At 37.3% G+C, this 24,502-nt stretch overlaps 2 protein-coding genes across 5 annotated transcripts; one reads left to right on the forward strand and one right to left on the reverse strand.

Annotated features, from left to right (window-relative positions):
• The first annotated feature begins 319 nt into the window (after positions 1-319).
• Positions 320-5,516, forward strand: scamp4 (secretory carrier membrane protein 4). The gene is made up of 7 exons (XM_043223844.1): positions 320-494; positions 934-1,019; positions 1,861-1,989; positions 2,078-2,234; positions 2,329-2,430; positions 3,846-3,963; positions 4,050-5,516. The coding sequence occupies exons 2-7, from the start codon at positions 1,013-1,015 to the stop codon at positions 4,230-4,232; spliced, it is 696 nt and encodes a 231-aa protein (XP_043079779.1). The 5' UTR covers positions 320-494; positions 934-1,012; the 3' UTR covers positions 4,233-5,516.
• Positions 5,517-10,729: 5,213 nt separating this feature from the next.
• si:ch211-129c21.1 (uncharacterized protein LOC563087 homolog) lies at positions 10,730-22,617 on the reverse strand. Of its 4 annotated transcripts, none has more exons than XM_043223512.1 (15): positions 22,476-22,617; positions 19,107-19,422; positions 17,265-17,410; positions 17,084-17,146; positions 16,906-17,004; positions 16,559-16,658; positions 16,313-16,423; positions 15,743-15,894; positions 15,494-15,666; positions 14,690-14,849; positions 13,665-13,887; positions 13,351-13,466; positions 12,400-12,563; positions 12,251-12,300; positions 10,730-11,529 (listed from the first exon to the last, which is right to left on the reverse strand). In XM_043223512.1, exons 2-15 carry the CDS (start codon positions 19,216-19,218, stop codon positions 10,811-10,813), a joined length of 2,388 nt encoding a protein of 795 aa, XP_043079447.1. In that variant the 5' UTR covers positions 19,219-19,422; positions 22,476-22,617; the 3' UTR covers positions 10,730-10,810. The 4 variants fall into 4 exon arrangements, with proteins under 4 accessions (XP_043079447.1, XP_043079445.1, XP_043079446.1 ...); XM_043223510.1 differs by having other exon boundaries at positions 12,251-12,303; XM_043223511.1 differs by lacking the exon at positions 22,476-22,617 and adding an exon at positions 19,494-20,416 and having other exon boundaries at positions 12,251-12,303.
• Positions 22,618-24,502: the final 1,885 nt, after the last annotated feature.

The following is a 24,502-nucleotide window of genomic DNA, read 5'->3' on the forward strand; positions in this document are numbered from 1 at the left end:
CTGTTGACCGAAAAACACTTTAAATAATTGAAGTGTTTTTTTTTTCTAAATAAAACTTAAAATGATTCCGCGTTTTTTTTTTCAATAAAAATGTGAAGCTTTGACAGCTTTTCAAGATTTGTGTTTTAATAGCAAAGGTAAAGACACCAGTAATTCCGCACAAGTCCTTAAAAAGCCTCGAGATACACTTAAATCCAAAAGCACGAAAATATTCACAAGCTTCTGCAAAAATCAACAGAAAGGTGCCGTAATCATACATTGCAACAAGGCAGGGAAACTGGTTTATCTAGTCACAAGCAACGAGACCACACCTTTGATCTTCTTGCAATGGGTCTTGTAGTCTTTTAACCGTTACAAACTCCGTCCGCTACGTGCAAAACAGGTCACTTTAGAACTACAATTCCCATGATGCAAGAACACTAGTCCGCCACGGGATTGCTAGGATTCAACGCGACTGCAGACCCATCCTCATCTAACTATTTGGCGGTGCACAGGTATCGTATGATCAAGAACATAAACATGAGGTTTTATTGCATTATTAAAGCGGTCGTTTTTCTCTTAAGCACACGAAACAGTATTTCTAAATGTGCGTTATGTTATGGAATAGTTTGGCTCTTGCTTGTTCACTGCAGTTGTGTTGGACGTGGTTAGCTGTTGGCCTGTAGTGTTTTCAAATGTCACTAATACTATGAAATCCCGTAAATATATAATCGTTCTAAACATTAACGCATATTAAATACAAAATAAGCATTTATGTTATTTAAAGATAGTCGTTATGATCTTATGTGGCTTGCAGTATTCAACAGTTCTGTATCACTTTTCTTAATGTGATCACAACTAATGTTATCACAAGACTGGTTATTGTTTTTTGTTTTTTTTTAATCTATTTTTAAGAATGGTTGCCTGTTTTTACGATATTTATATGTCTTTTAGGACGGGAAAACTTCAATTCATCGGAGTGGGAAAAGTTAATTAGTTTAAGAAACAAACATTAAACAACACAAAGTTGAAAATGACAGGTAAGTCGGGTTTGGTTGGCATATGAAAATTTTAAATATCACTGTTTTCATTTGTTTTTGTAATGGAAGGCTGATTATTGTAGATTATTCTTGTATTTGTGATTATTAATTACGATGAACACAATTTAAATGGAATTATGTTTAGACCGTTGTTCATGTTATAATTTTATATTAAAATAAAATATTTAAAGTGAAACTAAACTTTTCTGTAGTACTAAGCCTCAAATTTCAAGTATTCATTGGATAGTTTTTTGTCTTTAATTAAAAACATGTAAAAATATGTATATTATTATTATAATGTTAAACTAAAACTATAATGAAAACAAAGGAAAAACCCTCAGTATCTCAGTCATTCAAAATAACGTAAGTGGACTTAAAATAACTATTGAACTATTAAGTAATTGTGGCATCCAAATTCAATTAATTGCACATCTCTAAAAAAAAAACACACATTTACCAATTCTGAGTTCATATCTCGCAATTCTGACTTTTTTTTTACTTTTTAACTTTGACTTTTTTGGAATTTACATCTCAAATTTTTTTTACGTTACTACCACAAAATGCAAAATAACGTTTTTTCTTCCAATCGCGAATTATCTCACAACTTTTCTTCTTACAATTTTTACATTTTAAATTAAATTTGAGAAAGTTTATGCATCGCAATTCCACTTTAATCTCCTGCAGTTCTAAGGAAAGAAAAAAAGAAAAAATTATTAAAGAATAATCGCAATTACCTTTTGAATTAGTTTGTTTCTGTGTTGCAAACAACACGCCACACTTTTCAGAGTCCATCTACTGCTTTGGTTAAAAATGGATCTTATTTTTATGTTTTGCCCGTCAGATCGAGCGAACAACTTCCCCCCTCTGCCGAAGTTCATGCGCATAAAGCCATGTTTTTACCAGAACGTGGATGAGGAAATCCCGCAGCCCTACCAGCAGCTCGTGCGTCGTATTTACAATCTTTGGATGCGTGAGTAAAGAAATCGAACCGTTATTTTAAGTAGTTCGGTTTCAGATTCTCCGCCATTTGACTGAAGCAACCGATTTCTGTTTTTCAGTGTACTGTATAACGCTGTGTGTCAATGTGGTGGCCTGCATAGCCTGGTGGGCCGGTGGAGGTGGAGCGGTCAACTTTGGCTTTGCGCTCCTCTGGCTGCTGGTTTTCAGCCCATGTAGCTACATCTGCTGGTTCAGGCCGCTCTATAAAGCGTTTCGGTGAGGAGCCCGTTTCGGAAAAGGAAAAAACGATGCTGAGGTTTTCAACTTCGATTGAACCGGTTTTCTCTCTCTCTCTCTCTTTTTTTTATAGGGCTGATAGTTCCTTCAACTTTATGTCGTTCTTCTTCATTTTCTTTCTGCAATGTATTCTTGCCTTCATCCAGAGCCTCGGCCTATCAGGTTGGGGCGCTTGGTGAGTAACATTTAAATGTTAGCGTGCTCGGTGTTCGAAGGGATAGTTCACCCAAAAATGCTGTCATTAATTACTCTCCCTCGTGTCGTTCCAAAGCCGTAAGACCTTTGTTCATCTCCAGAACACAAATGAAGATATTATTAAATCTGAGAGCTTTCTGGTCCTTCATAGAAAGCAGCTGTAATGTTCCCAGACTCGGAAACGTAGCAGGAGCATTGATAAAATAGTCCGCGGGGCACCAGGGGTTTAACAGTTATTTCACAAAGCTACGAAAATACTTTGTGTTAAATTTTGGTGTGATAAAATCTCGTCAAAGTCATTTTTTTCCAATATCGTGCAGCAATATATTCACGCGCATCTCGCCAGTAAAGCTGTTTCTTTGATTAGCAGCAAATCTCATCAAATAATGTTAACATTGAGAGAATATCAGCTACTATGGAAATCGATGGCTACCTTCAAACGTTTGGTTATCAGCGTTCTTCAGAGCATCTTCTTTTGCGCTCGACGGAAGAGAGAAATTCGTACAGGTTTGGAACGAAATAGATTCGATCGCTCTCATTCTTTCAATTTGTGTTGAAATTGGACGGTGTCTTTCCAGATTTAGCCTAGTGTCATGGGTATAGTACAGTATAGGGATGTTTCAGAAGGGTTGCTTCACACTCCGCCGTGTTGAAGAGCTCATGTTTATGTGATTCATCACCTCTAGTCAGAAACCACTCGATTCATTTATGCTCCTTTGATGCAAGGTTAGGGTTTCTTTCTTTCATTGTCTCCGAAACCCTCCGGAGTAGCCTTGGCCACCCCGTGCGTGAAACTCAGTAACATCATTTCTGGTTTAATGTCAATTATCAAAAGTTATTTTAGGTGCCTTGAAACGGAAGTACATGGGAGTTTTTCCCATAGAACAGCTGCAAGACTACATTAGTTGCAAAATACTTGTTAGTTTGCAACTAATTGAATTAAGTGATTAAAAAAACAACAACTTTTTAACCCTTCAGACCCTTGCACTATTTAGTTTTTGTACTTAAGAAGTCAGTAAGATTTAAGAAATTTCTATTCAAAATATTTTGAGCTTTCTATGCATCAAAATATCACGAAAACACGTTTCACAGTTTTCATTCCTAATATGAAATGTTTCTTGAGCAGCGATAGAGCACGTTAAAATAGTGATATGAGTGATATACGAGTAATGATGCTGAAAATTCAGCTTTGAATCTTTTTTAAAAATACGTTTAAAATGAAAACTGTTATTTTAAATGGGTACGCTCCGATCAGATACCCGAGATTGTAGCGTTGACTGTTTTCTTATTTCTTTCTGATAATAATCTTGTCGATTGGTCTCAGCTCATTCAATGAATTCAATCTCTCATTTTCTTCCGTCGATGTTAGTTCACCATGTTTTTCTCTTTTTGCAGTGGTTGGATTGCCACAGTGGGGTTTTTCGGCACGAATGTGGTCTCGGCTATATTCATGCTCATCTGTACTCTGCTCTTCACCATAGATACAGTTCTAATGGCGTTCATTCTTATCAAGGTCTGACCTGCACACACACACACGCACACAGAGCGAGTAAACCCTTAAACCGAAATGAAAGTGAAGTCAGTTTTCTGCTCTGAAAGGTTCATCGGCTGTATCGCGGAGGAGGAGGGAGTTTCCAGCGGGCTCAGGAAGAATGGAGCACGGGCGCATGGAAAAACGCCCCGGTGAGAGAAGCCGGATTCAACGCTATCTCTGAAACCGGCCCCAGCCTGCCCCAGTATCCCGCCGCTGTGCCCAGTTACCCCGAGAGCGGGCCCTGGTGATCACCTTTCCTGAACTACAGATGGAACAAGAGCACTGCTTGTCTTATAAATAAAGGGGCAGTTTGCTGTGGGACATCACCCAATATTTTTGCCCCCAGAAAACACTACGGCCAAGACTTGTATATAGTTTCGTCGCTTTTATGCAGTGGTTTTCTTAATGTAGCGAACGGATCTAATGTTCAATCATGTAACGTTCAATCTAATGTTACAATTTTGTTTTTGGAGTTAAAACACTTAAACGTGAATGACGATCGAAAATGCGTCTAACCATTTTGTCTAACCAGTTCTGACAAAATGCCAATAAGCAAACTGCTCCTTTAAAATTTCTCTCAGCGCATACTAGTCTTAAACCGACAGCAACGTGGTGGTCCATTCTCATACGAATAGCAAAAAAGACATTTTACGTTACTGAATTCATCTCGGTCCACCTGAGCCTCGATTTTTTTTTTTCTTTTTTTTGCTTAGCGCTTTATTGAATTGTTCGATTGAAATCAGAATAGTTGCATATCAAATCGCTGAATTATGTAGAATACCGACGCATATGTTCCGCTGTATCGCGTGCAATCACATTACCGTTTTAGGGAAAGTGATTTTTAAAAAGAGCAAAAAGCATGCTTTTAAATTCATGGCCGTTTTTCTATTTACCTCGATAAATTCGAGAATCAGTTCTTCTTCAGTTAATTTCAGACTTGAACTCCTCCCTCGCTTTTAAGACTCACAAGCATGCCTGTAAATAGCGTGGCTCGCGTAAGACACCCTTTTGATACTGCAAAGCATCGCAGATTTAATTTTTTAGATCTGTGACTGAGAGTGTTTCTTGCAAACACACCTCGTGTCTGCTCTTCTTTTTCTCTCCGTTTAAAGCTTTCCACATCTTCTAAACGAAGACCGCCTTAATTCTTCATGCAAATTAAGCATGCGTGAACCGATAGCTTTCGAGTTTCCCTCAAGTGCCACAACTCTGTTGGTGGATGTGGCTACATCCTGTGCTATTTTTTTAATACTGGCTGTTAAATATGTATTTGCGTTTATTCCTGGTTTCATTTCAGCAATCATTGTGCACTGCGTTTACAAATGCGGTTGGCGAGGCACTCGTTATAAACATGTGACTTGATCTTTATTACTTTCGTTTTAAGATCTCCCTCCACCGAGCCAAAGGAGGCCGATTTTGAAACGTTCCATGACTAGCCTCGTTTAGCCAAAGTATTTAACAACCCTGTATCTAAAATGTGACTCGAATGGCTCTCTTTTTTTTTCAATAAAGACATTCCTTTTGAGATTGTAGTTGCTTTTATTTTATTCTCTCCCTGCTTTGGAGTAGGCAAGCGTCCTTAATATATAGTAGGAGAAATTAGTAGTTTGTCCGAAATCATAGTATTATAGGGATAGTTCATACAAAAATGAAAATGTCTTCTATGATTTAATCTGTTACATATATATATATATATATATATATATATATATATATATATATATATATATATATATATATATACACACAAAGTTATATATTCCCATGGGAGTGAATGGGTGCTGAGATTTTGCATCCCAAAAATGAGAATCCATTCATTAAAAAAACAGTTCATGTAAGAAAAATACTAATATTTAAAACTATAAACTATCATTTCTAGCTTCTGCTAACAGTCATACACACATTCACAAGAGAGAAGATGTACATCTTTGTCTGCTATTCCAGTTTTTGTGGATATTTTAATGGTGAGAAATATTAGGACTGAATAAATATATATATATATATATATATATATATATATATATATATATATATATATATATATATATATTGCTGAGGGAAACAGGAAGTTTTCCCGATTTTGTAAGTTTGCATTGTTTATTTGAGTGATACCTTGTATTTATAAGATATACAGTACACATAGTATTGTATTCACTTTATTGAATAGTAGAAAGAGAGACCACCATAGCGTCATGTTTAAAAGTGGTTTATTGAGAAAAGACGTTAGGTGTGATATATGTAGCATTTAGTTGAAGTATAGCCAGAGATAAAATATGTATTCGTGAGAACAGAGGAATAGGAATGTTGCCGTTGGGTGCTGAGTTCCCGACGCGGAGAGGAGGACATCTTAGAAAGATCTTCACAGAGGAGCAGACTGATAAGATGGCTGCCTTTTTTTAGTGAGCTTCTTGAGAAGGAGGTCTCAAGTGTCGACTTGCACCTGTAGCCTATAAAGGAGGGCTGCACTTAAAATTCAAAATTCAAATTCAAATTTTATTTGTCACATACACATACATACATGGTACGACATGCAGTGAAATGTTCTTTACAACCGTCCAGCATCAAAATAGAAACAAAATTTAAATGTATATATAAATATAAAATATAAGAAATATATATAAAAAGAAGTGTGCAAAGTAGAATATAAAAAAATAAAATAAAATAGAATATAAATATAAAGTGTAAAGTGTAAGTGTAAAGTGGCTGTGCAATGTCCAGTGCAAAGTGGCTAGTGCAATTGTCCAAATGTAAGTGGCGAGTATCTGGGGAAAGAGGGGTGAACATGGGAATTCCGGTATTTAGGTGCTGGGTGTTTCCTGGTTCAGACTCCGAATGGCCTGCGGGAAGAAGCTCCTCCTCATTCTCTCTGTGTTTGCCTTCAGGGAACGAAAGCGCTTTCCTGAACGCAGCAGAGAAAAGAGTCCATTGTTGGGATGGCTGAGGTCTTCCACGATCTTCCTGGCCCTGGTACAGCACCGCTTGTTGTAGATGTGCTGCAGCACAGGGAGCTCAGTGCGGATGGTGCGCTCAGCTGACCGCACCACCTTCTGGAGAGCTCGCCTGTCCTGCATGGTGCTGTTTCCAAACCAGGAGGTGATGTTTCCCGTCAGGACACTCTCGATGGTGCAGGTGTAAAAGTTCCTGAGCACCTGAGATGGGAGTCTGAAGTCCCTTAAGCGCCTCAGATGGTATAGACGCTGCCGGGCCTTCTTCACCAGGGTGTTGATGTGACAGGACCAAGACAGGTCCTGCGTGATGTGAACACCCAGGTACCGGAAACTGTCCACTCTCTCCACTGGGGTCCCGTCAATCTTGATGGGATGGTAAGAGCGCACCTGCTTCGTGCTGAAGTCCACTATTAACTCCTTTGTTTTGCTGACGTTCAGGAGAAGATTGTTCTCCTGACACCATCTCTCCAGGTTGTTGATCTCCTGAAGGTAGGCCATCTCATCGTTGTTGGAGATCAGGCCCACCACGACAGTGTCGTCAGCAAATTTAATGATGGTGGTGGAGTTTGTAGTGGCCACACAGTCATGTGTGTACAGCGAGTACAGCAGGGGCTCAGAACACAACCCTGAGGGGCTCCAGTGCTGAGAGTGAGGGAGGATGAGGTGTGTTTTCCCATCCGCACGGCTTGTGGTCTGTCGGTCAGGAAGTTGGTGATCCAGTGACGCAGGGATGGGCTGAGTCCCAGGACCTCCAACTTCGAGGTGAGCGTGGAGGGAACTATGGTGTTGAACGCTGAACTATAGTCCACGAACAGCATTTTCACATAGTTCCCTTTCCTAAAATCCAGGTGGCTTGTGGTTGTGTGGAGGAGGTGTGTGATGGCATCCTCCGTAGACCGGTTTTGGCGGTAAGCAAACTGTAGTGGGTCGAGTGTGTCCGGTAGTGATGCGGTGATGAAGTCTCTGACGAGTCTCTCAAGCACTTCATCACTACAGACGTCAGAGCTACAGGGCGGTAATCATTAAGGCAAGATGGTTGAGGTTTCTTCGGCACAGGAACAATGATGGACTCTTTGAAACACGAGGGGACTACAGACTGTTTCAGGGAGAGATTAAATATCTCAGTGAACACCGGTGCTAGCTGGTCAGCACAGGCTCTCAGAACCCGACCTGTGATGCCGTCAGGTCCTGCTGCCTTCCTGGTGTTCACTCTCCTGAATGCCCTCCTTACGTCGTGCTCCGAAATGGTGAACGCGATTTCCTCTCCGGCTCTCTCGGCGTGCGTGCTGTTCATCATGCCGCTAGCGGCGCTAGCGTGATTAGCTGCAGCCTCGAAACGAGCATAAAAGGTGTTTAGCTCGTCTGCCAGAGAAGCATCCGCGCTCTCCACTCTGGAGGTTGGCGTTTTATAGTCCGTGATGTTTCTCAGTCCCTGCCAAAGGCTCCTAGAGTCACTGTGTTGAAACTGTGACTCAAGTTTCCTCCCGTAGCGCCTCTTTGCCTCCTTTACCGCTCTGCGCACGCCGTATGACGCAGCCTTGTATTCAGACATATCCCCGTTGACAATCCCCGTATTATAGGCTGCGGAGCGGGATCTCAGAGAGTCGCGGATAGTTTTGTCTACCCACGGCTTCTGGTTGGGAAACGTCCTGATGACTTAGAAGTTAAAGCCGCTTCTCCGACGCCAGACAGCCTCGCCGGGACGCCTCCGAACGACCGAGCTCGCAGATTACACGACTTTGTTTTTATTTCTATTTTATATTAGTATTTTATTTGTAATGTATTTAACCTATATATAATAAAACTGTATCTTATTATAACCAATGCCCTCGCCTGCCAGAAGACTCTGATTTCAAGACCTGAGCAGAACAGACCACGAAGAAGTCTTCTGTGACCTGTCTTGTGAGTATGATTAAATGCTTATGAGAGATAGGACAGACTCCACTTACTTTACCGTACCTGAGGATAAACTAAATAAGGTAGAAGGTGCAGGAGATATATATATATTTGAACTCAAACTGTATTTGAGGACGTAGACGAATGTGGAGGTGCAGAGAACAGAGCAAAACAAAACACTGGTCATGAGTTAGAAGTATAACATTAGGATTTGTAAAGAAAAATGTCAAAGGATTTTGATATAAGAGGAGACTGGTTTTCGTTTATTAATATCCCAGAGCCATGTGGGTCACTTTTTGTGAGAGCATTTTTATCTCAGCACTGCTGTTATAGAACTTCATGGGGTAGTTTACGTTTTTGGGTGAACTACCCCTTTAATTGAGGTGATAGAGAACAGACATAGTTAGGAAATGTGTATTTAAGTACCACACCGGGTCACGGCACCAAAAATCCTGATCTGCAAGGTACTGAGAATGAACGTGGCAGAACACTTCCCGATTAAATATAATAGCCACTCAAATAGTACAGTCGTGGCCAAACGTTCTGAGAATGAAACAAATATTAGTTTTCACAAAGTTTGCTGTTAGATCGCTTTAAGATCTAAAGGCTTTTATCGACAATTACATGACATTTATGCAAAGAGTCGGTATTTGCAGTGTTGGCCCTTCTTTTTCAGGATCTCTGCAATTCGACTGAGCATGCTCTCAATCAACTTCTGGGCCAAATCCTGACTGATAGCAACCCATTCTTTCATAAAACATTTCTTGAAGTTTGTCATAATTAGTGGGTTTTTTTTTGTCCACCCGCCTCTTGAGGATTGACCACAAGGATTAATATCTAGGGAGTTTCTAGGCCATGGACCTAAAATTTCAATGTTTTGGTCCCCGAGCCACTTAGTTATCAACTTTTCCTTATGGCATGGTGCTCCATCATGCTGGAAAATGCATTGTTCTTCACCAAACTGTTGTTGGATTGTTGGAAGAAGTTGCTGTTGGAGGGTGTTTTGGTACCATTCTTTATTCATGGCTGTGTGTTTTTGGGTAAAATTGTGAGCCCACTCCCTTGGATGAGAAGCAACCCCACACATGAATGGTCTCAGGATGCTTTACTGTTTGCATGACACAGGACTGATGGTTGCGCTCAACTTTTCTTCTCCGGACAAGCCTTTTTCCAGATGCCCCAAACAATCTGAAAGGGGCTTCATCGGAGAAAATGACTTTGCTTGGACGCCCTGAAGCCTTCTTAACAAGAATTGAACCTCTTTCCTTGAAGACATTTGTATGCAACGCAATGATGGCTGCACGCGTTTCTTTGCAGGTCACCATGGTTAACAATGTAAGAACAATGATTTCAAGCATCACCCTCCTTTTAACATGTCAAGTCAGTCATTCTAACCCAATCAGCCTGACATAATGATCTCCAGCCTTGTGCTCGTCAACATTCTCACCTGAGTTAACAAGACGATTAGTGAAATGATCTCAGCAGGTCGTTTAATGACAGCAATGAAATGCAGTGGAAAGATTTTTTCAGGTTTAAGTTAATTTTCATGTCAGTGAAGGACTATGCAATTCATCTGATCACTCTTCATAACATTCTGGAGTATATGCAAATTGCTATTACAAAACCTTAAGCAGCAACTTTTCAAATTTCCAATATTTATGTAATTCTCAAAACTTTTGGCCACGACTGTATGCGGTTTGTACACAGCGACTAATGTTTACCTCAATTTTTTTCTTAATAGGGCAGCAATTGTTGTTTCAAATGTACCTACATTTTCTAACAAAGCTATTGAAGAGGTTTGTCTAGACAAACTTTGCTTTTCTGGTTAAAGGCGTATGCATTTCTTTGACTTGATTCCAATGACCTGGACTGCAATTTTAAACAGTAATTACGCAAAAAAAAACATTTAACATTGTTTTATTATTTATAAAAATAAATAAGTATAAAAATCACATTGTAAAAAATAAAATAGAAATCAAATCTCAAATCTCTGACTCATCTGTAATGTACTTAAAAGCACAAACGTCTGTTGGCGTATCCCCATTGGTGGTACACCTGTGGAAGCTAGTGGCTTCCAGACCACAGTTCGTTGTGACGCACAAACTGACCATTTGCCGTTTACTGTCCACAGCATCGTCTCTTGTGCGCATGTACTCCCTTTCTGGAAGATTCCTGGGGCTTTTGATAAGTTGTCTTCCACAGCACATAAACGGCGAGATGTGGCCCATGTACAGGTTCCAGATGAGCAGACACGCCATCATAACTGACATCACGGCCAACGCCACTTGCATTACTACCCATTTACTCTCGCCGCTCTGAGTTTTTGAAAACCACGGAGGCTCTTCAGATTTATGCAGACCCGGTGACGTCGTATGGCTTTCGGGAAGGATCCCCGGCGTGGTCTTGATCTTGTCGGTCACGACTACTGCCGATTGTTCACGCAAGTCATAAACGGCCAGAGTTTGGGTGTAGTCTCTCCCTTTCGCCCGCTCGACTGACGTGCAGGTGTAGCGTCCAGCATCAGCGGCAGAGGAGTTGTAGATAAGGATGCCGTTGTTATAAACGGTATACTTCCTGTTTGAGTAAAGAAGTGGCTTTCCAGCAAAGTTCCAATTGACCTGGGCCAAGTTCGAGTCTGGATGACACGGCAACATTATGTTGTTTCCCGGCACTAGGCTTCGCATTTTTGGTTCCACGGGAGCTGACGAAGACAGAAATACATGTAAGTATAACCCTAATTTTTGGAAAAGATTTGGAGAGATTGAGCTTTACTCACTGGCTCACCAGTGAATGGGTACCGTCAGAATGAGCATCAGAACAGCTGATTAAAACGTCACAATAACGCATACAACTGCAGTCTATCAATTTAACGTCTTGTGAAGTAAAAATCTGCACGTTTGTAATATACAAATCCATCATTAAGATGTTTTAACTTCAAACCGTTGTTTCCAGCCAAAATACGAGTCCCTTTTAAAGATTAAAAACACTGTTTATAGGCAAGAACAGTTCTAGAGAAATATGTGGTTGAATTTTTTCATTAGAGGGCAACAGATGGACGTTTTCCACTGCAGGAACTTTCATTATGGATTACGACCTCATAGCCAGAAACAATGCTTATAAAGTTAGAAACGTGTTAATGATTGATTTGTTTCTTACAAACACACAGCTTTTCACTTCACAAGACATTCATTGATGGACTAGAGTCGTGTGGATACTTGTGAATTATTGTGATGTTTTTATCAGTTGTTTGGACTCTCATTCTGACGGCACCCATTCACCGCAGAGCATCAATCGGTGAGCAAATGATGTAATGCTAAATTTCTCCAAATCTGTTTTGAAGAAGAAGTAGCCTCAGGTTATCCTCAAGTTTGAGTACAACAATTCCTTTAATACTGAATTAGGAAAACAAAGATGATAAATACCCGTTGTTGGGCATCGAGTGGCATCCCCGTCCTTCAGACTTTGTATCAGACTGCTTGAAATGCAAAGGGTTTGATGTTAACTGTCAGTTATTTATACACACTTATAGTCCAAATTTTCCTTGATACGGAAATGTATTTGTGTGCTTTACCTTTTCTCCTCCTCAGGTGATGTGGGTACTCTAGAGCACCGTTGAGTCGGGACGTCCCAAGCACAGTAAGGGTCTCTGGCCAGCACACAGTCCAGACAGGAAGAGTAACGACTGCAGTTGCTGACGGGCATCTGGACAACCCCAGAGGCAGAGCCTGCATACAACTGGACAAAACAAACACATGCTGATTCATGCATTGTTTAATGATAAACATGTAAAAGAATATTTTTGTTGCTTTGTCTTCCTAACAACTGACAATTAGAATTGTTACAAAAATCCTCAAGTTATTATATAAAAATGACTCAATTATTTGTAATTTTGCTTAAGCTTTTATTCAACAAAACAAAACAAGTGACAATTTAGTTTAACAAGTCATTAACTGACTGTTTATTTTTAGCAAATCAGAAACACAATTAGCATAGATTCGGGATCAATTCCCGAACTTATTGATTCATACCAGCCAGTTCTTTTATTTTATACTTCAAAATTATACAGTTTGAACCAGTGGCCTTTATAATACACAATATTAGCAAAGAGACAATTATTTTCCAAATTAATAAAAACATCAGTGAATATGAATAAATTAAAAAAAATAATAATATGTGTGTAATATATATATATATATATATATATATATATATATATATATATATATATATATATATATATATATATATATACACATACATACACACACACACACACACACACACACGTGTATGGATATTATTATTGAATACTATAATCAAATAATCATAATAGAGTCTGTGGATCTAATTGAATCAGCAAATAAATAGAATTTGTAAATCTAAAAATAAATCACAAAATTTATACAGTATTAGCAGAGAAAGAATCTCTTTTATATACAAGCAAATTTACTTTACAACTTAATTATACCAAAATGAATCAGATATTTGCTTGATAATTTTCAGATTCGCACGTCTCTCGTACCTGATTCTGGTGAAGCCTCAGGACGTCAATGGGCTCAGCATTCTGAAACAGTTTTACTTCTTCAATAATGTGCATTTCTCCATCGTAGTTCATTGCTTTCTGCACATAGCCATTTTCTGATGGAAAACGGAATTTTTTTTTTACTTGCTTTACAAAAACATCTTACTATATCAAGCTTTTCAATGTTTTTTAATGTGAAAACAACACAATTTAATTGGCTGTAATTTAAACAGTTCAGTCCAAAGTACAATTAACATTCCTGTGAATCATCACACACACACACCTCTGCCCTAGAGGTGAAAAGGAATTCTTACCTGTGCCGACAAACATCACAGGATAGGACTGTCCATCCAATGCAGTTACATGATCCACAACGAGGCGGGTCAACAACGGGCCTCTCTTGAGCAGAAAGGGCTTGCCTGTGATTGGTCGGACGGCATCGTCCATGAGGGGGCGGTCTCGGATGAATTGTAGCGTTTTATCGGGGAGGTCCAGCGATCGCATTATATCTGAACTCCTCGCTGCATTGTTGATACACTATGAAGATGAATATCGGAGGATCAGAACAAGATTGGGATGATTTAATAAATCCAATTAACCACAAACTAAATTTGCCTTTAAAAAATTATTTTGCCTTTTATTACCTATAAATGTGCAGGCTACAAGGGCCTAACGCAAAATATGAAACAAAAGATGATAATTTGAGAAACATCTCAGTATTTTTTGTTTATGTTATGAGAGTCAATGATTACCAAAACAGCTTTGTTACCAAGTGCCAAATGCCTTTTTCTTAATTGACCTGATCATGAATTCATTCGATTTAATTCATGATCAATATCATGAATTCAAATGATCATGAATTAATTTGATTTAAACAGCTGATTCATTCAGGAATTACAGAAACAATTATATCTTACACAGGACTTTGAATCAGGATTGGTTCAAACGATTTGTTCAAAATGCAGATTCATTCAGAAACTAACTGCACAACAGTTCTGCTGTGGCCTTGTAGGTAATCACTTATCGGACAAAAACTCATACAGGGGCATTTTTGCTCTAATATCCTGAGGTGGGGCCAGTGAGTTAATTGCATTAAAATAAATTAATGACGTTATTTTTCAGAACTAATTTAATAACTTAACACATTAAACTGACAGGCCTAATACACACACACACACACACACTTAAATATTTCATCATTTTGTGCCAAACATTCCATAAAAATGTGTTGTGGGATTCTGTCAGTATTTTTTCTTCATGTTCTCCACTGAACAATTAAAATAATCAAATAAAAATTGCATGCATGTAAGATTACATAAGACCACTAAAGAGCACTCACAGCTCCTGGTCGAGGGACAGGAAGCTCTCCGTTGTAGGAGACCCACTTCACATCAGACATATCCACATTCACCTCGGTCTTAAATTTTCCATGTGAGAACACCTTGCTGATATCAGTCACATCGTACGCACACACTGTCGAAGACCGATCTGTTGAGCTCCTGCAGACACAAACATATCATCATCTTTTATAGGCTAAAAGTACAGTATCAAATCTGTGACTAAACCGGAGGAAAGAGCCAGACTATCCTTTAATTACCAGTCCTATCATTACACAAATCAATATGACATGTGACTCACATCCTTTACTTTGTCAGACCTGAAGTGCATCATAAACTGCAGCTATTTTAAAGCGAGTTATACTGAAGTGTGGATGAATTGTGCTCCAAGGTTTTGTTTTCTTTTTGTTTTTTTACTTTATTCAAATTACTAATTATACAGTTGCCTTTATATGTGGTTTGAAATCTGATTAAAAAAAAACTCACACACACACACACTTTGGTGACTAGCTGAAATAAGTACTTTATTAATATTTCAAATATTATTCATAATAATTGAATTCAGTCATTTCTAAGGTGTGGTCACAATTACATCGGTTCTGTGATTTTTTTACTGGCGAAATAGAGTAACCATTAGGAATTAGGGAACGGTGAAAGATTTCTCATGCAGATTTCACAACTTTTTGTCAAAACGTCCTTAATGTGACTGCACAAGTAGTCTACATAGTGAACAATGTGGTGAAGATTTCATAGAAAATAGTAAATTAAACTACAGAGCAAATTCAGAAAGAAACTCCAAAACTTACGACTGAGAGGTGAAAACGGCATAAAAGACACTTTTCCTCCATTCCTTGTGGTGGACATGAAAGACGTCCTGTATGATGTAGGGCAGGCTGGGTTCAGGGACAGAGCAGTCCAGACGAGCCTTCAAGAAAGAGGTCCATTTCCTCTGGAGGGTCCTTTGACCGCCCATGTCACCCTGCAAAAGAGGGAACGAATGTTTTCTTAAGATCGGGGCTAAATGTGCTTCGATGAAGTGGTCGGCGAAGCGTTACCTTGCAGACTCTGGCAACACGCGACACCACAAGTTTGTTGTAGAAGTCGTACTCCACGGCGTTCTCACTGAAGAACATGTAGACCTTGTCATCGTCACCTTCAGGACTGTCCTCGCTTTCTGGGACCACGTCCATGTAGACGAAGTTTGGCTCTTGCGTGGGTAGAAAATATTTGATTTTCACTTTATTTTAAACAGTGTTGATATTGAGAGACTGATACAAGCATTGATAATGGTAACTTAACTAACTTAATTATGTTTTGGTGAATAAAAATAAATAAAATATATATATATAATTTTTTTTTATTTATATGATAAGAGCATATAAATAATCTTGTTAATGCCATGGTTTTGAACAATAGTTAACTTTGACAACTGCTGTTTTTACTAAAAAAGTTAAACAATTTTTAAATGCAAATGGTTATCAAACTCTAAATAAATTGGCATGTTCTGCTCTTAAAGCCAAATATAAAATGGGATATTCGCACTAAGCCATATATTATTTCACTATTAGAAGCCTGTATTTAGTCTTTGTTTTCTAGATGATGTTTTTTCACAACATCTGACATACCATTGAGCCAAGAGCTCTTAAACAACGTCCGTAGTGTGATGGGAGAGGTGCGGAGAATGACCGGCTCTGAACCCAGGAAGTTAAAGGACGTGGCAGAATACAGGTCTTGATCTGTGACAAAAATTAATTAATGAATACATTTGCTCTCTCTCTCTCTTACTCTCTCTCTCTCTCTCCGTATTATATTACACATACATATACATATAACAATTAATTTAAACTTTTGGAAAAAAATCTGCTACATACCAACCATGATGGAAGAGGATCTCTGAAATGGATCGAAAGGACATTTCCCTCTCCCGTCTTCCTGCTTTCCCTCTAGTTTCAGCTGCCCGTCACTATACGTCTGTTCAAACACAATGAAAACAAGGGTTTTTTTTCTTCTTAAACTGCGTGACACTAGCACCTGGTGGGTCACACGAAACCCAATCTCACACAAACCAGGAGGAAAAGGGTACGAGATACAAACAGTGAGTGCAACGACAACGTAAAAGCTATGTTTCTTCACAGTTTTTATCTTTTTATTGTTTGTATAATTCAATATTCTTTCATGATACAAATATAATTTTTTATTATCTGGTCTTGTCACTTACCAAGAAGTCGCAGATGGGGCTAAAAGCATTTGTCCCGCATATGTACATCCCGCTGTCGCTCATTTGGTGCAGCATCCGCACATAGTTTCGACAGTCAATCTGAAAACAATACAAATAAAAAAATCAGATCCATCAAATGTTTCATGAACGTGTGGCAGTTACAAAGATATTTACTCACGTCAGGATGTTTTCCTTTAGAGGTGCATTCCTTTTGTTTCTCTTCTGTAACTTTCCAAAGCACCTGATGGGTGGAGAAAAAAAAACAATACAGACTTTACAGACATGCCGTTTTGAAACAGGGTCTGGGGATTGTGCTATATTGTTGCTGAAAGATAAAGGAAAGGAAACCAAACCGGCACCTTAGACTTGGCAACCCTGATATCATTTATGTCCAGGGCGTAGACGGCTTCTCTCGCCCCCAACACCAGCAAACCCAGATCCTCCCTAATCAGCATTGTGGAGTAATTCCAAACACCTTCCTCTTTAAACGTGATTGCATGGTTATCTGAGGACAAAAACATACATGCACATTCAATTAGAATTAGTTGTTGATGCATCATAACCAAGTATGACATTAAAATTAAAAAACTGAAATTGAAATTTGCTCTGAGGGGGGAGATCAGGGTTCAAATGGAGTTAAAAAAAAAAAAAGAAAAGAAAGGTTATCGTTGGTTATCGTTATTATGTAACTAATAAATGTATTTGTAAGCAATATACGAGTAATTTTATTTTCATTTTTTTTAAGAGGGTTTTTTTTTTCAACCCTGTTACCAACATGGGAAATGTCAAATCAAAATACTAAAATATTTGCAGTTTTTTCAGTTTTCTACCAATAAGCATGTTCATTAAGATGTTTCTACAACCAATCAATAAGCTAAAATTTGTTGTAAGTAACAGAGTTAAAGTAAATAGTATAGTACCAAATAATCTTGATAAACTAGCAGTTACATGAAAACTGAATATTCTTTATATAGCAAAAAAAATTGTTTTCATCATTATTTATTCTTACATTAAAACTGAACTTGAATGCATCCAACCCTACAGTTTATGTAAAAATGTAAGAAAACTATATATTATTTCCTGGGTGGCAAAATGTTGATATTTAGTAAAATGGGAAAATTACTTGCTTTCAAACTGCACACAATTGATCAAATATTGTTATTAGATAGTTGGTCTTTTAAGTTTATCCAACAATGAGCAGAATATAATTTTGACCAATTAAACTGAGTTTTACATTATCATATTATTATTCTGCTAATTGTTATTAACAGTCAAAAAGACCTCAGAGGGTTCATATCAAAGTCACCCTAATAAGACAAGAGAATGTACAAACATCTCGTGTTGAAACAAGTGTAACATATGTAGTACAACTGAGCTAGATTTTGAAAGAGACAAAGATGAATCTGCCCTTCATATTAAAAGTTAACAGGGTTGCAAATTAAGCTAATATGGTATTAGTTTAGTACCATATATTATTAGTAAACAATCAGTTTTTTTAAAACTACATATTTTCTATAAAGCAAATTTTTTTTCGTTCGTTCTTATGACAACGTAAGCAACAGGGTTGAAGACTGAACTAGATGCTACATTTATTATATGAATAATACATACATAATTTCTTTTAAATTCTAACTCAAACCTCTAACCTACTTCAGGCAATGGTCACAGGCGAGTTCTGAAGACGAACAAGGATAGAACGATGCTAACAAATTAAAAGTTAAAAACAATTGAAAAAAATAATAATAATAAAAATAGAAATCTGTTCAGATCTGCTTCAGAAGACCACCGAGGTGTATAGGTTAGTTTTACGACGGATACATGCCATTTGATGGAGCTTCACAACAGTGGCCACTATCTACTACCATTACCAAGCTTGGAAGAGTCAGGATACATTTAAAAAAACTCTGACTGTGTTCATCTTAAAGAAGAAAGTCATATACATTTAAAATGGCTTAGGGATGAGTAATCTTGGCTTAATTTTCCATTTCTTTAATCTTTCCTTCTTTTTGAAGGTTGCAGGCGACTAATTAAACAAATACGTAGAAGGTACTAGTTTTGCTACCAAGCTTTCCTGTAAACTAGCAATTTTATAAAAACGACATATTTCCGAAGCATCTGACCACAGCGTAGGTAACAGGGTTGAAGACTAGATGCTAACAATTAGCTCTCACCTTTACGAAGTCAATGAAAATGATCCATACCTTCATACTGAATGGTTTTTCGTGGGATACTTTTCAGAGCGCTCCATCCATTGTAAGCACACACCAGGAAGATGCCATGCAGGATGATGAAGAGCAACAGAGGACAATACATGGCTCAAAAACAAAAAAAAAACCTTCAAAATTGATACTTCAAAAAAAAAACGTCTTTTAAATCAAGTTTTCCATAGCTGACTGCATTATGTAGGCATCCATATCCAACATATACGTTTCACACTTGAGTTTCTGATTGGCTGGCGGTGGCGGTCCATGATGCGGGAAGCTGAAGCGCTGGAAATGAAACTCGTCTTGCCTACATCTGCAGAACAAAAACAGCATTAAAGAAGGCGCACATTCATTTGATCCTACTTCCCAAACACGAAGATTCACCTAAAGGCCTGTTCCTGCGTGAACAGCGTTGAACCGTAGACTCCGAATGGAGCGTGACAATAGAAAACCAAATCCTCCACTTGAACTCATCCCTCAGTAAACACCTCCACTCAAAGCCGTTCTACCTAAACCGTCCTAGCAATACTGTATTTAACGTCAGGAACCCAAGAGTGACTCATTGTTGTTGCGCCGAAGCGGCGCACTGACAGATCACAGCAATTTGTGCTCCTCAAACATTGAAAACAAGAAACACGGGCCGCGTTCGCACTCAGTTTGGGCTGGATTGTGTGCGAGGACTTAAGTAAGGAGGCAGGCCGAGACATGTGTGAACTGGGCGCGAGGATACCTGAAATTGTTGATGCCTGAGGGAGAAAACCAGCAGCGTGAGGCGGCGTGCGATCGCTCAGAAGCGTTTGACATGTTTGAAATGTTTACAACCGAAAGGAGATGCTCTTGATTACACCTTCGGTTGAGCAACATCCAAAATTCAAGATTGAGGCACAATTACCTAAAACTGTGAAATAGAAAAAAATAGAAGTCTGAGCACGGCAAAATAAGCGAGCACGTTTTTATTCTGCTTTGCCTATTTGAAACCGTTATACTGGTTAGTCAAGAACAGGCCCACAGGATGAATCTAATGAATCACTCCTGTGACAGCAGACAGGTCTGCCGTTACTCATGCCTTCAGTTTGTGTGTTCATCCATCGAATCATTGCTGAGTAAGGACTTATCGGAGCAGACTTTCACATGTTCACGTTCTCACGGGGCTAGGAGACAGTTTCAAACAGATCCAACATTTGCATATTTGCCAACAGTGCACAGCCTTAACTGTATGTTATAATAATTAGAATATAATTAGAATATTAATTAGAATAAAAATGAGTGTTGTCAAACGAAGAATGTAACATAAAAAACAATACACACACGGACACAAAATTAAACTTTTATTTTGAGAGTAATTGCCATTCTTCGTTTGACAGCACTAATAAAATATTAATTCAAAATAAAATTTCTTAAGATATAAAACATTTACATTTACACTTATAAAATAAAAAAAAATCTAAATCAAAAGCTCAATTATTGCTACCTAACTATTTTTCTTCAAAAAATAAAATAATATTATATATATATATATATATATATATATATATATATATATATATATATATATATATATATATATATATATATATATATATATATAAAATTAAAAAGAAAAGGAGATTAAATTAAATTATACTTTAATATTTATATAAATTATTTTTGGAAAAATAAAGTAAAAACTGTCAGGGTGACACAGTTGTCCTGATATGATAATGAAAAAAAACAAATCAACATTCATTAAAGCAATGCAATTCATGCAAAGGTATTAGATTTTTTTTTTTACCAAATCTAAAGTCATGTGATGCGAACAACATGCACAGAAAAAGAAAAACGAAACATGAAAGAGGAAATGATATCAATGACAGCACATACAGACCCTCATAACACATTGTGTATATTCCAAACGCTATAAAATCACTAATGTCTGTGTTATGTCATACTGTCGCTTTGCACAACTTGTAATTCCAGCTTCACGTATGAATATAGGCTCTTTTAATTGACCTTTAACATAAGGTTTAGTGAGCATTCAAGTGGATCAGGTTGAGCTAACACTCAGTGATACATTAACCTAGAGCTGTCCGACAACACTACATTGTGTCTCTTACATTGCGAAACACTTTTACGTTGACGGAAAAAAAACACGCCCAGTTTGTGGGGATGGGCCTTTGTTTATTCAATTACCTAAAACAAATATTCGCTTTATTATTGTGAATCCTGGAGGAGGCGCGCATCGGTTACAGCTTAAAAGCTCTTTGTAGAACAACAACAACAACAAAAATGCAATTGTAGCACTACTATAGAAAACATTTCGCAAACCGCAACAGTGGAAAAAAAAAAAAAGTGTATTCAAGCTAAGTAGGTAAGTGTCTAAGTGCACCACATGAAGACACGGGTAAACAGACGGGTGTGAAAAAAGCAGCATACACTTCTAGTGTTCAAGACAAGTCCCAGCAGGTCTTGAGGAGCTCTCAGTGTTTTCAGTACGATATATGTCACATTACAGTGGCTCTCCAAAATATTGGGAATGTGTGTGTATACATATACGTGTGTGTGTGTGTGTATTTTATATATATATATATATATATATATATATATATATATATATATATATATATATATATATATATATATATATATATACACACATATATATAAATATATATATACACACACACATATATATAAATATATATATACACACACACACACACACATCATATATATGTATACACACATTCCCAATATTTATATAAATAATTTATTTATATATATATATATATATATATATATATATATATATATATATATATATATATATATATATATATAAATAATTAAAAACAAATGTTTTTCTAGATCACTTTTCTGAGTTATTTTTGCAGTTACATTTACTCAACTGCTGATTTTAAGTCATCACAAGTGTCCTATTAAATTAATCAAAAGGTGAATTTAATAACATTAACTGAACAGCAGCGTTTAACAACGAAATATAACACTCATCGCCCTCAAACTAAACCAAACGTGTGTTTAATCATGTAAACCGCTTCAGACTTAAGCCGCTGTTGTTCAGAATTAAGGCAGTTTGGTGTGAGGCATGAAAATAAACGGAAGCTCATGACATTTAGATATTTTTTTAGGCGCAAAACACTTTTGGAGCCACTTTAAAAGTCCGGATACAACAGGTCGTGTGCATCTATTTAATATCTAGTTCGTTGCTGTCACTTCTCTCATTGATTTAGCGTAAGTAAAGCAGCGTAATCCACAACTGTGTTCGCAATAAACCCTGAACACACACCTTTAAAGAAAGACTAGCGCCCAGCTATGTATTTAACCTAAATCAGACTAAACAAACATCACCGAAAACACACGTCAACTCACCGGAGACGCCAGAAAAGCTCCCGAAAGGCTGAATAAATGTGTCTCGTGTGTGGTTTCAGACAGCATGTCTCATCGACACGGTCTTAACTCCAGCCCACACCTGAGCGAAACCAGCGGGAGTCGACTTCCGGTCGTGAGTCACCTGTCAGCTGCCTCGTCATGCTCGTAAAACATCAGGCGATGACCTGCACATATTTACACTGTTTTATTTTATACTTTTTAAATTTGTATTTCTGTATTTAGAGACTTTCGTGTGGAATGGCAGAAGTTGAATGTTAATATAAAATATATAATAATAATAATAATAATAATAATAATAATAATAATAATAATAATAATAATAATAAAGAGGCCTGTCAATTTTAATTGTTTTGTAGTAGGCTATACTAATATTTTTATAATAATAAATCACAACCGGGCGTATGAACGGGTTTGAACGCATTGCAGCCAAATAAATCTATAACGATCAAATTATTAGTGATTAAACGATTTTCACATTGTTCGGTGACTGCTATATCTTTGTCATATAATGCACTTAATTGTCCGCTCGCGCTTCACAGCTTGAACATTTTTGTTTCCTTGAAGTTATTTTCAAGATCTGAGGTGATATTTCATTTCACCGATGAGTAACACTTTACAATAAGGTGTCATTTGTTAACATTAGTTCATGTATTGATTCTTGAGACATGGGACCAAACAGGTCCGGCAAGTAAATAGCAATATTTTATTAATAATATAATGTATTTAACACAATTATCCCCATCAATTTAATTTTCTCATTATTATACCAGATCTGTGACTCTTATTGTCCTCTAACAGAGAAGGGTTAACACTTTTGTTTTGTTTTTTTAATGATGATGATGAAAAAGACCTTCATAATACCTCATATCAAAACAAGGTAGTTTTTCAGTGACACGTGAATGTTTCATAAGGTTACAAACTGTGTCCTCACTTTATGTCAACACCGTCAACGAATCAGGTAATATCGGGGGCAGCTGTCACTCTTAAAGGACCCCGTTGCCAAAGTTCACGGGTTCTGCTAAGTTTTATAGTTTTGTGATATTTTAAATCCCAATGTTAAATCCCATGATATGTCAAAACCATCTTCCAGTTTTTGAGGAAGTTATTTTAAATATTAATTTTGTTCCTCTGAAGCAGGCTCCTTTAGCATCTAGCATCAACAGAAAACAAAACAAAAAAACTAAAACAAAATGGCTACTGCTTTGTGAAATGTCAAATTTGTCAACGTCGTAAGATTTTGTGTTAGAATTATATATATTTAATTCAAGTTTACATAGCACTTTTACAGATTTACAGAAAATTAAGTTTGAATTTAAACGTTTTCGACAAAGTAAAAAGCAAATTTTGTTAAAAAAAGAGAAAAGCGTATATAGCTCAATAGCTTATGCAGTTTCTTTTGTCTGAGCACGAGGTTTTATGTTTTATATTCTGCGCCGTTCTGTCTCGGTTCTCAAGAATGACTGAACCGACGCGAACTAATTCTCAGTTCATGTTAATTAACGTTAACTAATCTAAAGTGTTGCTGAACAATGATGCTCAAATTAAACTTTTTAATATCACGGAATACTCGTTAAGCCCTATTTGTAAGTTACGAATCATTGATCCTTTAAAAGCGTTGATGGAATTAAAAATTCAAAAAGAAATACTATAGGAATTTACATTAAATAAATTAAATATTAAATAGTGTTTTTGAAGTACTGGTTATATATATATATATATATATATATATATATATATATATATATATATATATATATATTAAATAAAAAAATTATAATAATAAAAATATAGATAATATTAATCACCAAGCTCAGAGATCTTGACATTAACACCTCACTGTGCAACTGGGTTATGGACTTCCTGACCAACAGACCTCAGCATGTTAGGTCAGGCCACATCTGCTCTACTACTGCACCCACGACTGCAGGCCTGTGTTTGGATCTAACTCCATCATCAAGTTTGCAGACGATACTACGGTGATCGGTCTCATCAGCAACAACGATGAG

This window comes from Puntigrus tetrazona, chromosome 22 (assembly GCF_018831695.1).
Source record: "Puntigrus tetrazona isolate hp1 chromosome 22, ASM1883169v1, whole genome shotgun sequence".
In the NCBI taxonomy this organism is placed as follows: domain Eukaryota; kingdom Metazoa; phylum Chordata; class Actinopteri; order Cypriniformes; family Cyprinidae; genus Puntigrus; species Puntigrus tetrazona.